General features: G+C 51.0%; 1 protein-coding gene and 1 pseudogene across 1 annotated transcript; both read left to right on the forward strand.

Annotated features, from left to right (window-relative positions):
* Window positions 1-2,595: 2,595 nt before the first annotated feature.
* LOC126543889 (uncharacterized) lies at window positions 2,596-5,544 on the forward strand (annotated as a pseudogene).
* Window positions 5,545-5,953: 409 nt separating this feature from the next.
* Window positions 5,954-8,704, forward strand: LOC126543884 (neprilysin-like). Its single transcript, XM_050191019.1, has 2 exons — window positions 5,954-6,253; window positions 6,647-8,704. The coding sequence occupies exons 1-2, from the start codon at window positions 5,954-5,956 to the stop codon at window positions 8,702-8,704; spliced, it is 2,358 nt and encodes a 785-aa protein (XP_050046976.1).
* The last annotated feature ends 8,160 nt before the right edge of the window (window positions 8,705-16,864 follow it).

Below are 16,864 nucleotides of genomic sequence, written 5' to 3' on the forward strand. Positions count from 1 at the left end.
TTCGGCTATTGCTTCCATAGGATCGTACCACTGACTGTGTATTTCCATGTCTTCAGGTACGTTGTTCAGTAATTGTTCGGGCGGTTTCGACTGCGCGGATAGTAGCGTGGCGCGCGTTAGTCGATGGGCCTGTTCATTTCCTGGTATACCCGTGTGTCCCGGGATCCAGTGTAACTGAAAATTCGTATGTCCTAGTGGCCTAAAGGAAGCTGGAGCGCACACAAGTGTTCTAGCACGTGCTTCGCCGGATGTAACGTATTCGTGCCATTCGTGTCAAGAAAGTGTAATACAGTCGAAGGCCTTTATAAGTGATTGGAGCGTCCAAAATCCTTCGTTATACAGGTCGCTTCATTGTCAAGGCCGGGCACCGCACAGCTCACACAAGAACAGGGACGGAGTTATTCCTTCGTTATACAGGTCATTCCGTTCTAGAGGCGTTCGTTGTAAGGGTGCTTAGTTGGCGTCGGCATGAGCGAAACATGCGCACGGTCTCAACATTGTGTTGCTGTGCCTGCGGAATCGGAAGTTCGATCCACCCACGCTTCGCTGACATTGTGATTGGAGCCGAAAGCTACACGCACAGGCTTACGTTTTATCGATCATGAGCTCTGCAGCCACTCTGGCAATCTTTGTAGTCTTCTGACAAATACTTCGTCATTTCATGATTAACGAGAATATAAGAAAAATCTTCGCGAACTGCTTCGGTAGCAGCGAGAGCCTCATAGTTCAATGTATCCCATCCAAAGCCTTTACAGAACACAAACGCAAGGTTGAAGGTCATATTTGGCAAAAACGCCCTTTTTAAGATCCGAAAATAACCACGTCGACGCCAACCTTTATTTGCAAGAAAAATCGCATTGCGTGAAGGCCGCCGTGTAGGTGTGATGTTGTTGTGACAGTTACAGTGACCCAAGTTGGCGTCAAAAAGTTCACCGACAATTACAATAGTCCCTAATGCGAAATTTGTGCACAACTCTACGCGCGTTTTCATATCGCGATATATTGAGGCATCGCACCAATCACCGACTGGCAGAGCCGCGACCCGCGGCACTCATTTGCCGCTTCCCGACAACTACGGTTTATGCAACCGTAATCTTCACCGAGATAGATAGAATAAACTATTTTCCAACGGATAAGGTGGTCTACCCACCCCCCGACCCGCAGGTCAGGGGGCGAGTGCCGCCGCCTCAGATGCAGGCTGGGAGGTCTTGGGTCCCAGCAGCCTCTTCAGCCAGTTGGACGAGCCGGAGCTGGAGCTCAGAGTCGGAGCTGCGCAGCAGGGTCTCCCAGGTGTCTCTACTACCTATATTGTGCGTTCCCCCAGGAGAGTACGGATATTCCCATATTATGTGGTCGAGGGTCCCTCTCGCCCCACAAAGATTACACCTGTCGCTCCTGGCCTCGGGGAACATGTGGTTCGCCATAACCGGGTGCGGATACGTCCGATAAACGCTTGCGGCGAACGCTATGTGCGAAGGCTGGTTCTGGTTATTTTAAAGCGAAAGCCTTAAGTGACTCGTTGCAATGGCTCACCCGAAAAAAGCGGCGTCTAGTCCAGTGAGAAAAAATATCATCAAAAATAGCTCATACCCCTGTAAGCAAGCTAAAATGGAATGGCTGAATATGACTGAAGAAACGAAAGAAAGAAGGAACGAAGGAAATAACGAAAGAAAGAAGAACGAAATAACCTTTGGGTATTACATTAGGTGTTCACACTTGTCGTTGAGAAGGTCCACCTACAGTGCCATACGTTTACTCCACACTGCGGCTCGTTATGTCTTGCAAGAAGTCTGACCCCTGCGACCGTACAACTGGATGCATTACCACTTGCGAAGCATGCTTTCGGCTTCATGTGTTACAGGAGTGTAACATGCTGCCGAACGTTTTTAGAGGGCAGCTCTCGCCCGTTCCTGCGGCGAGTGTCGGCGTCGTACCTCTTAACCGAGCGAACGAACACAGCGAAGGATGAAATCGAACGAGGAGCGCAGCGCCCGAAAACGGTGATGGCGAAGAGAACGCGAGGAGGAAAGCGGAGGAGGAAGGTGCAGCGGAACCATGAGGCGGAATGCGCAGGAGGAAGGTATGATGAACGCGTGAGAAGCAAATCGTTGTGCCGCGCAAGACGGGCTTAGCGACGACGATGGCCACGAGATGTCGCCAGAGAAGCGCGCATCGTCTGTACGGAAACAGAAGCGCTGCATGAGGGGAGGGCTGTCTGCGACAGCTGCTGTGAATCGGACTCACGCTTCACCCACGCACAACCTCTCGCGATCGCCCGATTAGAGAGGTAGTAGCAACACCAGTGTACATGCTCGTTGGTAGAACCTGGACGGAACAAGACCACATTGCGTGCCTACGCATGGGAGATGAACTAAGGATTGCCTACCGAGGTGATCTTTCATTTTGTAAAATCGACCTTGCCAGATGAAGCCTTCCAAGGAACCCCTTCGTGTCAAGGAAACCACTCTGCTGCCAAAGAGAACTGTGTGTTGGGTAACAGTGGAGACCGGTAAGAGTGAAGGAAATCTGATCTTACCTAGTGGGCCTAGTAATGGAATGCTACTTCACATCGAACACGGGAGCGTTGAGATAACCATGTTGAACGACAAGGATGAAGACCAGCACCTGATCAAGGGAAGTTTGCTTGCTCACGCTGAACTGCTTTCATGTAGTGAAGAGGTAACCCCCGTGAGACCTGCGCCTCGATCAGCCGAAGCCCATTGATGGTAGCATGCTGAATGTCGGAAAAGACGTCAATCAACAAGTGGATGCACTGCTGAAGATGCTTAATGAATACAGGGACTGCTTTGCACTGAATTTGTCAGAGTTGGGGCGTCGTAACCAACTGGACATGACTATCATAGAGTATTCCGGAAGCACTCCAGTCGGCTGCAGACCTTACACGACTAATGCAGAGGAAAAAGAAGCAATCCAAGAAATTGTCAAAGAGTAGAAAGTGACTGGCATTGTAACCGAAACATCCTCGCCATACGGTAGTCCAGTGCTACTCGTGAAAAAGAAAAATGGAGAAAATCGTCTAGTCGTAAACGATCGACGGCTAAATTGCCAGATGGTGCCGGAACACTTTCCCTTGCCAAACATTGATGACCAGCTGCAACGACTGTCCGGAGCACGAATGTACTGTGTGTTAGACTGTGCAAACGGAAACCTTCAGCTTCCACTGAGTAAGGAATCAAAGGCCAAAACTGCATTCGTCACGCCTGCTGAGGCCGGGACGTTTGGACGTATGGTGTTCGGGTTGAAAAACGGTGCCGCGGTATTTCAGCGTCTAATGAACAGGGTCCTCGGATCTCTGCGCAACACTGTAGTATTATGTTACATGGACGGCTCGCTGATTACAGCCAAGGACTGGCAAGACTTGCTGGTAGGCTCAAACAAGTACTGGATGCTCTACGAGCAGCTGGTCTGACCCTGAAGCTATCCAAGTGTGTGTTAGGAAGTGACGAACTCGACTACTTAGGTTTCAAGAGTGTGAAAGGCTACCTGCAGCCAGGTGACGTGAAGTAACAAGCTATATTGGACGCTAGTACGCCAAATGATGTTCACAGTGTCAAGAGATTTCTGGGCCTCACAGGATTTTTCAGACGGTCCATTCCCCACTATGCTCTGAAGGTAGAACCACTTACTTCTCAGATCAAGAAAGACAAAGTTTATGCGGGGAGTGGAGCAACAGGAAGCTTTCGACCAGCTCCGAAGAGAGCTGACAGAGCCTCCGGTTCTGAAGTTGTATGACCCTTCAGCTCCAACAGAACTCCACACGGACGCAAGCAAACATGGTCTTGCGGGAATGATCCTTCAACAAGATGAGTCAAGACTCTGGCACCTGGTGTTTTGTGTCAGTAAACGCACCACTGAGACTGAGAAGAATTGCCATGTGTGAAACCTGTCGCTGATGGCAATAATCTGGAGTATGGAAAGACTTCGTCCATTTTTCTTAGGCATCCCGTTCACGCTGGTAACAGATTACCAAGCAATTGTGCATCTGAATGCGCATAAGACCCTTAAACCACAGGTAGCAAGGTGGTTCGACTTACTTCAAGAGTATGACTTCAAGGTGAAGCACCGAGCAGATGACAAAATGGCACACGTAGACTATTTGAGTCGTGAACCCTAAGGAATGCACAGGAAACGCTCGATGAGGTTGTCGAGACAAGGATCGAAGTGTGCCTTGCCTTGAGTTTAGAGGACTAAGTTGTGATCATCCAGCGATCTGATGCGGACTTGGCTAACCTCGCACGAATTCTCGAGAAGCCAATCAAGGAAAGGACCAAGGAAGCAAGCGTCAAGGTAAAAAACATACGACTGAAGGATGGAAGGCTATTTTACGTGGAAGAAGACGGACGATTCCTTTTCGTGATGCCTAAGAGCATGCGCAAAACATTGTGTCAAGTTTCACGACTTACAGGGATATTTTAGTACAGACCGAACAGTGACGAAAATCAAGTAACTTTATTGGTTACCTCGGATGAAGCACTACGTGGACCAGCACATACATAGGTGTTGCGAATGCCTACTCACAAAGATTCCAGGAGGGAAGAAACCTGGGCTTCTGCACCCGATACCACCTGGAAAGAGACAATTTCAAGTTGTGCACGTGGACCACATTGGTCCGTTTGTGAGAAGTTCCAAGAAAAACCAGTCGATCTTGGTGTTGGTGGACAATCTGACCAAGTTTGTACGTCCCTACCCTGTGCGAGACACCTCAGCGAAATATGTACTACGGTGCCCGCAGAGTTTTATAACCAAGTTCGCACTACCGGAGCGCATAATCTCAGACCGTGGTTCCTGTTTTACATTCCACGGCTTCGAAGCCTTCTGTAAAGAAGATGGTGTGGCTCACACACTGAACTCTGCTCACCATCCAAGGGCAAACGGTCAGGCGGAGCGTGTGTCTCGAACTCTGGTACCGTGTATTATGGCTACAATCAAGGACCCGCCTCACAAGGACTGGGATCAGAACATCAAGTAGTAAGAGAGCTCCCTAAACACTGCATATAATGCCTCAACAGGCACTAGCCCTTTGAGGCTTCTGCATGGATATCAACCAAGAACTCAGGTTGGTGTCCCCAGATGGCTAAACACGAAGAATAACGAGTGGGTATGTCCGAAGCAACTTCAAGAGATGGCTCAAAAGGGAATAATAAGCCAGCAAGAAAAGTCGAAGCAGTACTTCGACAAGCATCACTTCATAGAGGTCAAGCTCAGCGTGGGAGACATAGTGGTCATGCGCTGCGTTCCAGAGCACACCGGTGGCCCAACAAAAACCCAAAAGTTCAGAAGCCTATTGGCTGTGATTGAAATACTCTCAGCGGACACCTACAGAGTGACCGAGATGAACGGGAAAAAAGGGTCCACTCGATAACCGCGCACATACGCCAACTGAAGAGATGGGGTGGAAGATGCCAAGAACTCTCTGACCAATCAAGCACGACGAGGAAAACAGCGTGCCGAGACGTAACCCGCGTGTGTCCAAAAGACCTTTGTATCTTCGGGACTATACCGCGTAAACTGAGGACAGTTCGCTGTCACAATAGCCGAGTGTTAGCGGAATCGGAAACCAAGTCAGGCAACATAGGAGAGAGAGATGACGGCCGCGAAGGAAGCCAGTCATCACGCTGTCGCGAACTCTTTTTTTCTCTTATTTATCTATTAAAGAGCGCCCTTCTTTAAAAACCTGTGTGCCTGCGAATAAATTCCTAACAACTTATATTATAATACTTTTTTATTGAATGACTGCCTACTGAATCGTCGTGAACTTTCCTCGCTTGAATTTATTCATCAACATAATAGATTTTTTAATTTGTTTCTTTAACATATACGTAAAATCTGCCCGACTCTTGGCCAAACTCCATGAGTGGGTATGTGCCAAACACATTAAGGTCATCGTAATCATCAAGCTCGGGGCACGCGCCGCTCCCGTGCCTCGTGCATCATGGAGGACGCCGACGAGCTGGCGCAGAACGTGCGGCCTTCCTGCTTGGACCGCCGCGGCCCGCAACCGTTCATCGCCGACCGCGCCGTCCGCTTCGTGTGCGCCTGCAACTACGCCGCCTACAGCGCGCTGGTCGTCGTCCTCGCCGTCCTGGTGATGGGCCTCGTCAGCTATCTGGTCATCGTGCCGCGCCGAGGCGGCCTCGACTACACGCACCTGCGATTCAACTTCACCGATGAATCGCCGGACGGATTCGAGGGTCAGGATTTCTCGCCTACCGCTCAAGCCGACGGAACAACGGTCAGGCTCGCCATTTTACACCGAATGTCATTTCTGTGACCATGTGTGGCGTTACTACGCTTACCTATGGCGAATAGTAATTTTTGGGACCGAATCGAATAAGTATCGAACAGTGTGAAATGGAGCCGAATATGGAATAATTTTCGAATATTCAATAGCCATTCCCACAATCTTGATAAAACGACAAGCACATCCCGGTATCCATGATGCTAAGAAGCTTTCGTCATTATATTGCACGTTCAAAGGGCTCTTTGTTAAGAGCACGAACGGAGATTTAGAAGGAAATTGAGCAGTTTGTTCACATATACTCAGGACTTTTCGGATAGCCGTGTGAATAACGCTGGCCAAACCAGCCGGCGCACCACTCATGAACTTCTCTCTCCGAAATGCCAGGTCGTCCACGAGAGGGATCTGTGCGGCTCGCGCGAGTGCAACCATGAAGCGGTGCGCATAGTAGGCTCGCTCAACGCGTCCGTGGACCCATGTGACGACTTCTACGCCTACGTGTGCTCTGTCTGGATGGACAAGCACCGTCCCACGAAAGGCCAGGACAGGCGCTCCGTCGACGACGACCTCTTGGACAGCTACTCTCGCTTCCTGGTCAGCGTGCTGGGTCACAGCAATGCCGAGATACCCGCGGCCAAGACCATCTTCGACGCGTGCGTCGAACCGCCCGCCTCCCTGTTCAGGGACGTCGTAACCACCTTCTTCTACATGGTGGGTCTACAGCACTGGCCTTACTCGCCTTCGGACAGGGTTATGGCCGTTGACGTCGCCTCCAAGGTCGGCGCTCTTCACCGTCTCTTGGGGCTGGACAGCCTATTTCACCTCTCCGTCATCGAGGATCCCGAAGACAAGTACACGTTCATGTCCATCGGCGAGCCCGACCTGGTGTCCGGATTCATCGAAGGATCCTCCGTCGCAGAGTTCGCCTTCTTGGCCAAGGCTCACGAAACGCTCATGTCGTACCTGGGCAGGCCCTTGTCGACCAACGTTGCGGTGGTGGAGACGGACCTGGCGCGGCGCATGGCCCCACGAAAGACTCCGGGTTGCTACGAGCTGCTGAGCCAGTGCACGACCGTTCGCCTAGACCAGCTGCCGGAGTCTCGCGTAGTCCACTGGACGCTGCTAGCGAAGGAAGCGTTCGGCGACCGCATCGCGGCTGTGAACCGGTTCGTCAAGATGCCTAACTACGAATACCTGCTGAGCTTCGCCAGCGACGTGCAGCAGACCCTGCGGAAGCCGGACATCCTCAACTACCTGGCGTTCCGAGTCTGCATGGCGCTATCACCACTCATCGCCAACGCCACCGTGCGCCACCGGCTTGCCTCCATCTCGTACGGCCGCAACCCACGCGCTGCCCAGCCTCTGCTACCGGAGCACTACTGCGTGGGGTTCTTGGACCGCTTCGAGGCGCCCCTCGTCATGGCGTTGGCGTACGACCAGTCCGTCGACCGAATCTCGTGGGACGTTGTCCGGGAGCTTGTTTTGGGTCACCTCAATGCCACGCTAGCAAGACACCTCAGCTACGACTTCTCCCGCTGGTTCACGCGCGAGTTCGCCGATCACGTGTCCCGACAACTGACACGCGTCTCATGGGAGCCCCTGGCTCCTAAGAGGTTCTTCGACAAGGAGTACCGCAGCAAGTACCTAAGCGGGCTCTATAGGGAGGACTCCGGCAGCCAGCAGCTGCCTTCCTTCTTCTACTTCTGGCTCCAGCGAGCCGTCAAGAGGGCGCGCGGCACCCTGGAGACGGCCGAAGAGGACCTCAGGTCCGGCTGGAACAAGGGCTTCCTCAGCACGTGGCCGCACCTCGGCGCTCCGTTCAGAAACCTGGAGATCCCGCTGCCGGTGTTCGACTTCGGCATGCCCCTCGACCACAGGCTGCGCAAGTTTCACATCGCTCGGGTTGGCACGCGAGTCTACTGGAGCCTCTTCAAGTACATCTACTTCCTGGCGTACGGTTTCTACCTGAACACCACGTGGTCCGACCCGGCCTCCGTGTTCGAGAACCTGCGCGGGTGCCTCCAGAAGGACTACGCCCGGATGAGCGCTTCTGCGGGCCGGTCTCCGCTGCACAAGCTGCTCCTCTTCGAGAAGACTTCGACCGCGGACATGCTGGACGTGTTGGCAGTGGGCCTGGCCTACCGGTCATTCGAGGAGTACATGGTCAAGGAGGTCTCCAACTTCCGCTTCAGGGAGGCGCGCCATTTCTCGCCGGAACAGCTCTTTTTCATCTACTACGGCATGAGCCACTGCGAGAACGCGAACCCGCTCTTCGAGAGCTGGCAGCAGGTGACCGACGTCAGCTCGGCGTGGGCCCGCGTCAACGGCCCCCTGAGACACGTGCCCGAATTCGCGGCGGCCTTCCGCTGCCCCCTGGGTTCGTTCATGAACCCGTACGACAAGTGCAGGCTAGATGAGATCAGCACCACCATGCGCCAGCCTTAACGGAAATTCGTTAGGCTATATATGTGACGGGGGCACAGAGACCTATGATCTAAGGCTTCAGCGAGTTTATCTGTTATCTGTGATGAAGTTAAACGATGCTACCCACGATGCGCAGACGGCGAGAACACAGATATGTGCAGTCTCCCTGACACACTGTATATACTATTCCAAAGTAGTACTTGTAACTTAAGCCTTCATGGAAGACGTAGTTTTTTCGCTTGCTGATGCCCTGTCCGTGTCTTTAGCACGGACGTTGTTGCTTACCGCTACAACACACGATTTCCGCGGATACCTTAATTGCCCAATTATTTACGCGATGTACAACCGAACATGAGTACGATCGAGTCAAGCTACTTAAGTATGTGACAAATGATGCTCCTGTATGCGTGCGTCTAAAGAAGTCTTAACGTTTCTTCGATACAGCGTTCTTTATGTTTAATTAAAAGAAACGTGATTTTCGCAATTTGATGTTCATATTTTTAGCGTATAGACGTTTCACACCGGCAGGCATTTACTCATTGTCAGCGCGTTTCTTCTTTTTTTCAGATTCAGGCTACTGTGTTGAAGATTGCACCGGACGCTGCTTGGCTGATTACGTTGCATGCGTAATCAGCCAAACAGCGTGGAAGAAGGCGTGTGGGTGCGCGTCATTGTTGATCATTGCTTCTCATCCTTTTGTATAAACGAGCATTGCTTACGCATCCGCGGTGGGTTAGGTTGTTTTCAATGGAAATATGCGTGACGGGTGTATTTATTTTACCTCGTTCGCACCTATAGCACCCAGTGGCTTGCGAATAAACGTCTAGTGATCGGGACACGAAGAACGCGCAATTGGGCGCCCGTTGAACACGAACAATTGAAGAATACAAATGGCGTCGGTGTACCGCCACCATTTGACTTCTGCCGTACGATTAACACGTTTGCATCCGTGGAAATGCAGCGAAAGCGCTGCGTGCACAACATGAGCAGATAAACCTCGCATTGTTTAAGCGCGCGTGAACCGCATTGAATATGTGTGATAATGAACTACGGGAGAGAGAGCGAAACAACTTTATTGACCCATAATGAAATGGAGCGCGTTAAGCGCCTGACGGGGTGGCACCCTCTTCACGGGTTTCATAAGCTTCCAGGGACGCCTGGCACCTGTGGATCAGTCGGAACTGGTCTTGCAGGGCGGGGCTGGATAGCATGATCTCGCATCCCCACCTTTATGAACTACGGGACCTAGTCTGCTCAGGATAATGCTACGCTGCGCTAAGGAAAGCGTATAGAAAAGCGAAGGAGCGCATATGACGTTATGAGAAGAGAGGAAGAGACGGAACCGTCTCGCTGAGGTTGACGTCACGGCGGTGGGTGGCACCGTTAATGACAAATCTTCCGCTGTTTGATTTTAGCTACGACTACTTCGTATAATGCGACTGTATATTGGGTACGCAGAGTGCCCAGCGTTGTGGGTCGTCATCGTGGTTCCACGTTATCGGTCTTTATTTTCGACTAAAATCGGCGAATCTCTTCTGGAGTTTGTCTTTTTCAACGTGTCCCGTATTAATCGGTGTTTACATTTTTTTTCTTTTACTTCTCGATTATGCGAAATCTTGGAGTTCTATTTTTCGCCTTTTGAATGGCGGCGCCTTATATAAACAGGGACACCGACCACCCAAAAAAAAAGCGCATCCGGAATGCTGAAAGTAAATTTATTCAGGCGAAGTATCTGCAATCACGGGGGTTCAGCTCGTGCAAGCAGGATCGTTCAGCGCGTGTTACAGCCACATTGCGATGCGTGAAGTGTCCAGAATAAAAGAGATAAACCACGTTCCCGATCGCGTATTTAGCTTCTTATCCGTCTCGAAAATCGTATGCGAGTTGTGGCACGCATGTCACCAGCGCCAATGAGGAGCACCAGTCTGAATAATGTGGTCCGACATTTGACGAGCAATTAAGGACGGGCAAATATATGCATTATTTATACGTAACTTTATTTGCGCGGCGCTGACACCCATGTCTGGAAACGAAAGGCGCCGGTGATGAACACCTTTTGCGCCGAATGGGCAGTTACCGAAAGGCACGGCCACCATAGCGCCCATTTTGATGATGATGATGATGATGATGATGATGATCCTTTGCCATGGCCTCCTACCCACTACGGGATACAAGCCAAGAATCGGGCGGCAGGATCGAGGTGGTTAAATGAAATTCGTATTTGAAAACGATAAACGCGAAGTAAACGAAATAAAAAAAAAAGAGATGTCCTTCAAACCAAGACACCCACGAGCTTCGTCTTTCCAACTTTCTCGCGCTGGCGCTGATTTCCCGTACTTGTTCCTCAGTGAAATGGCGCAACCCATGCAGTTTCTCACTATAACACCTAGAGGGAAATCAGGCGCCACCGTCTATGGGAGTCTCTTAAGGGGGCACCGTGCCGTCATGGGAATGACGGTATATGTGTCTGCGAGGCTCTTGTTTCTTTTTTTTTTTTTTTAGTGCGAGGGTAAATGCCTGAGGGCATACAGGGGTATGGGATGGGGGTGAATAAGGATGATTAAATTAATTGAAGAGGCTCTTGTTGGCTGGTGTTGTAAGAGGCTTCGTCTAAAACGGGGATATGGCTACACAAATAACGCGTTCTCAAAGTAAAATCTTCATAAAATGTTTCCATTCACGCATGTTACCTCTTTACTCACCTACAATGCATGAACAAGCGAAGAAAAGCAAGAACAGACGACAAACTGTTTCAAAGCGAGCGCAAACCTTGTCGTCTGTCGTCCAACTTTAGCGGCCTCCTGATACGTTTTACGTAACATATAATCGTACACGCAATAACAAGTTTTTATAGTTAAACATAACATGTTTTTGCGTAATAATAAAACCAAAACAGCTTTCTTCGTGCTGTTTTAGTAGAAAATGAGTCATTGTGACGACGGAACGGTGCTTGCCAAGCGCGCCTTCAAGGTGGCCTGTCTCACCGACAACGATGCCAATCTGAAGTCACAATATACCGGCATTCCCATGCATACCACAGAGCAGCAGCGCCAGATTTCCCTCTAGGTAACGTAATGAGAAACTCTATGGCGCAACCCATCTCTAGGGGGATTGGCCAAGAATCGGGCGGTGAGAAAGCTGCTATTACTTTTGTTTAAAAAAAATCGAATAAGTAAAATTAAATAAGTATTTTGTAATGTGAATTAATATGTCTACTGTTACAGATATGAATGATCAAATATCTAAGTATTACAGTAAAAATTATGTGACGAGATGAAGTGAAAGAACAGTTTTAGCGTGCAATTCTTTGCCTCGCGCAGAAAGTTGCCCGTAGTAAAAGCCAATCCGTTATGTTTTCTTTCTTTTTTTTTTTAAATTCGTAAGCATTTCTATGCATATCCAACAAGGAAACCAGTCCATCCGTCCGTCCGTCCGTCGCGCCAGACAACATCGCTTTCAAGATCGCGCCCGCGCGTCTCGCTCGAACGCTAAGCGGCGATAACCCAGCGCACAGCCGCCGCAGCAGTACGGTTGATCAGGGTTGATAATGGTCCAAGGCGAATGGATAAGGCGCTCAAGAGCGATAGCGGCGTTTAATAATCGCAACGTGATCAGCGCACCTGGCGACGTCACCGGCAGTAGTGCGTGTAGCCTCAGCGCTGCCGTTTATACTGGTCGGATCAAGTTTCATAACGGCCGATCCACACGACGGACCAAGTCCGCGGGCCGCTCGGTCACGTGATGCGACGTCACAGCCCGCCGCGGTCCGGTCCGGCGCAGAGCACATCCACACGGCGGACCGCCATAGCAGACGGCAGAGCAGACCAACCAGCTACACTCTCGGCCAGAGTGTTATCATTGTTATCATTCCGGCTCGAGTCCCACAAAGCCAGGAACTGCTCAACGAGGGATACAAAATAAAAAAACCTGTTCGTCACTCCAAGAGGACGCGGTGTTTAAAAAATATATCTGCTGCACGCACGTATAGGCGGAAGGGCGGACATAAAACGATTGGCTTGACTGGCTTTTGCTGAGCCGAAAACTAGATTGGATTTGCCTGAAGACACTCTGTTGCCGGACAACATTCGTTGGCTACGCCAATATCGCTGCAGTTTGCATGCGGTCCGCCGCCAAAACTGAAGCGGGAAAAGCCTCGGCGATTTGTTGAAAAGCCTCGGTCTTGCTCGGGCCAACGGCGGTACGCACGAACTGGTGACGTCCTATCACGTGATGCGCGGACCGCGCTCCAAAAGAGCAATTTGGTCCGTTGTGTGGATCGGCCTTAACTGGAATCATTTCACCGGGCTGCGTTGACATGAAGTGCCAGAATGCTAACGCCTACATAGGGAATTCCCAAAGGAATTTCTGCGTGACTGTCTTTTTTCCAGTGGTCGCAATGGAAAAATTAGCACTTACAAAAAAAAAAAAAATAGGACAAAAATAAAACACAGCGAACAAAAAAAATTATACGTGGATGTTTTTCGGGGTTTAAACCGAAAACCCGGAACGCTATCGTTATCATCGGAAATGATTACGAGAAATGACTTATTGAGAGAGAGGCGAACAAAAAAAAAAGAAAAAAGAGATGGAGGACAACGTTCGCGGCCCACGCTTATACTCCAGCGTCACGTTTCAGCACAGAATCGTCTCGTAGCAAGTTGGTTTCCGCGAGTCGCCGAATCCGCCAAGAATTAAAGCGGTCCCGCTCAAAGATGAGTATGCCAACATGCTGCGGTGGGGACACAATTTCGGCGTAGGCCGGAACGACGGATACTTCAGAGTGCCGAAAGGTCCTATGCCTGCGCTCGGTACTGGCTCGCAAATCACTCGCTTATGGATTTTTTTTTATAACTGCACCGCATATCTGTAGGCATTGTCCTCGACGATTTCGTCTGCTCGGGGACAAAGCTCGGCGAACTGCACAAAACGCGCCGTGGTAGTGGGCCATTTTGCTTGCGTTAAATACAGGCGATGGTATGAGGAGGGTGGCTACCTTTGCGGCCACACGACGCCAAAGCGAGAAAACAGTATGACTTCAGTAGAAGGTTGGTAGTACGCCGCCATCTTCTTTATGACCCACTAATATTTTTGTTCGTTCTCTTGTACTCCTACCATCCCCTTCCCCATTCAGGCTGATAAGCCATCGTTTCTTATAATAGGTCTGTTCATTCATGATTACTAAATTAAATGATGCGTATATCCAGAAGGTTAGCACAAAAAATTCATGGTGCGTGACACGTACACACGCACACACACACACACACACCAAAGACAGAGCTATCAAACATAGTCGGGAAATATTGGCTTACCATTGTCGCAATGGGTCCGAGGAAGCCACACGCGAAACGGGGCAGCGTGCAGCTTCTTTCGAAATTAAAAGCGCTACGTAAAGTAGAAAGCACAGGGCCACACCATAATGCGCAGCTTCCATAATATTGCATCGCTTTACTATTGAGCAGCGCAAAGAAAAAAAATATATACACGATAATAATAAATGCTAAATGTCTAAATGCATAAAAGATATTTATAGTAACGGCACAAGAAGCGCGTTAACTAAAATAAAGAAAAACAACCAAGGGCGCAGCACATGCCCTTCGGTGCTGCGTGCAGTTCAACGCGGCAGTTGCCAGCTGAATCGCACGCCATGGCGCCGCATTTCGCGCAGCTGCATCTGCCTGTGAAGTCCCAGAGGACACGGCGGAATGACGTCACTCGGCGGCGGAGGGGACGGCACGGGCGGGGGCGACACGGCGGCGGTCTCGGCTTCGGGCACCGCGGACAGCCGGTTTCCCGTCCACACGCCGGGCAGAGGCATCTGGTGGATGGGCACCCCGCCCTCGACCATGGTGGAGTTGAACGGTCCCTCCGACGCGGCCCCACCAGCCCGACCGCGTCGGGCCGCGGGGGCGTCGCTGTGACAGCCGGCACCTGCTTGCTCGACGACGACGGAGGAGCAGCTTGCGCTTCCGTCAGTCACCGAGTCGAAACGGTCTTCGCGATCGACGGCACAGCGCATGGTCTCGACCTCTTCGTCTAAGTACGAAGAGGGCGAATTAGAAGCCGTCGTCGCGAGGACAGAGCTGCCGGAGGAGGACGTCCGAGATGCCCCACCGTCGCTAGCGTGAGCAGGCGGAGAACCATCCTGCTGTGGGTCCGTGCCGGCCACCGGGAGCCCGGTAGTGGCCGTGGAAGACGCCGCCGCCCCAATGTTCCGAGAACGACGCGCTGCAGGGACCGGAGAACACATGCCGGGTGCCAGGCGGCCGCGGAGCGCTCCCCGCCCACGTCCGCGGCTCAGCTTGGGTGCTTCGACGCCACGACGCCTCGGCGCCATGCTTCTTGTTGACTTCTCCGGGCAAAGACACGCGCGGTTCTTTTCGTCGTCGTCTTTCACCGCAATCTGATTGCTTCGACAGTTCTTGGGTTATTCGGCGCAATGCTTCAATGTTCGCCTGGTGGCTTGATCTACTATCAGATAAAACGACGGAGACGCTGTAGCGGGACCGGCGTTTTTGCAGCGTTCTATATTTAGGTTTCTGTTCTTATGTCACGCTTGCCCGCGTGCTCAATTCCACGCGATAACAGCGGTGCGGCAGGGCCCGAGCTCCGTCGAGCCAATCACGAAGGGCGATAATAGAGCCCCTCCATCAGCTCACGCTCACGGCGGCAGTGTACTAAGGAGGCAATAAGGATTCTAAATGAAATGCAGCGCTACAGAAAAAATATGACCAATAGATGGACTTATCTAATAAGAGAAAGCACGCAGCGCGCCACTTCCCCACAGGTTTTTCTAGGAGAAGCTACAAATTCGTGCAGAACTCATCCACGATGACTATCCAAGTATGCGAATTATATATTACAGCAGGGGCGGTCTCCATGGGCACTCCAGCGCTCGCCCGTATAAGCGGCAATGCGTTCGACGATAAATTTGTGTCTCCAAACGGGCGCCTCCGTTTCCGCGTCTTTCTGCTATGTTTGGCGCTGCGAATCTTCCCGCTATTTTTTGCGCTAAAAAAATCGTGTCATTCCGTGTCCGTTTCGGTATAGCTCGATGTCCACGCTGCAGCGTCGTGCTTTTGCTGTGAGTGCATGCGCCTCGATATTCGACTTAATTCGGGGGCGCTGACGCTCTTCTTCGGCGGTGCGGATATCTCCTTCGGACAAGGCATTTCGCACTGCCAGACGACGTGGACACAGCGAAGAAGGAGAGCAAAAAAAAAAAGAAATATTGACGCCAGGATTCGATTCCGCTCAACACCGAAGACGTTTATTTAAAAAAAAAAAAACATTCTTCCGCGTCGAAAAGCGGCCCACAACCAGTGACACCCTCCGGGGTTGCTTAGGGGCTACGGTGTTGGGCTCTTATGCACGAGTTTGCGAGATCGAATCCCAGTGACGGCGGCCGCATTTCGATGGGGACGAAATGCGAAAAACAGCCGTGTACTTAGGCTTAGGTGCACGTTGAAGAACCCCATCTGGTCCGAATTTTGCAGAGTCCCCCCACTACGGCGTGCCTCGTAATCATACCGTGGTTTTGGAACGTAAAAACACCCCACAATTTAATTACCCAGTGACCCAAGCTGACGTCATAGAGGTTCGTTGAAATGCGGCACATGGCCTAGTGGCACATACCCAAGTGACCCAATACCGTTCCCTCAGCACAAAAAATGCCCCATGATATACCCATTAGACCATGGGCAAATCAGTGATCCCAAATTGGCGGTAACACGGTAAGAGACAGATATCCCGGAGAGTGAGTGAAATATCCCAAGAATGCTAACCTCTGTATTAATCGCATCAAAAGTGCGCAGATTCAACGAACTTTTTGTTAGTCGACGTATGGTGATGCGAAGCTTTCGTGAAACGCTTCACTAAATGCTGTATAAAGCTGTTCAGGGCTTCTGCAACGCCTTTTTCAGCATAGCGACTGCATGCTACCCGGCAAATGAGCGAGGCGCGGAAACCCCTACCACGTAACCGCGCGGACTAGAGTGACGGTAGTAACTCCGCAAAATGTCTCGAAACATGCTAGGTTCAGTCTTGTGACTTCATTGGAGTTCAATGTAGTTCTCTTTTTTTTTTTTTTCGATACAAAATTAGCCGTTCTTCAGACCTTCACAAGATATGTCTCGCCACGGCGAGCCACGGAGGAAACTTCAAGGCGGCGTCGCCACCTGCTTC

This window comes from Dermacentor andersoni, chromosome 3, assembly GCF_023375885.2.
Source record: "Dermacentor andersoni chromosome 3, qqDerAnde1_hic_scaffold, whole genome shotgun sequence".
Taxonomy (NCBI): domain Eukaryota; kingdom Metazoa; phylum Arthropoda; class Arachnida; order Ixodida; family Ixodidae; genus Dermacentor; species Dermacentor andersoni.

Excerpts from the sequence above, each read along its gene's own strand:
- LOC126543884 (XM_050191019.1), top strand. The coding sequence starts at position 5,954 with ATGGAGGACGCCGACGAGCTGGCGCAGAACGTGCGGCCTTCCTGCTTG. Across the intron at positions 6,254-6,646 it reads CTCAAGCCGACGGAACAACG|GTCGTCCACGAGAGGGATCT; the intron begins GTCAGGCTCGCC and ends CCGAAATGCCAG.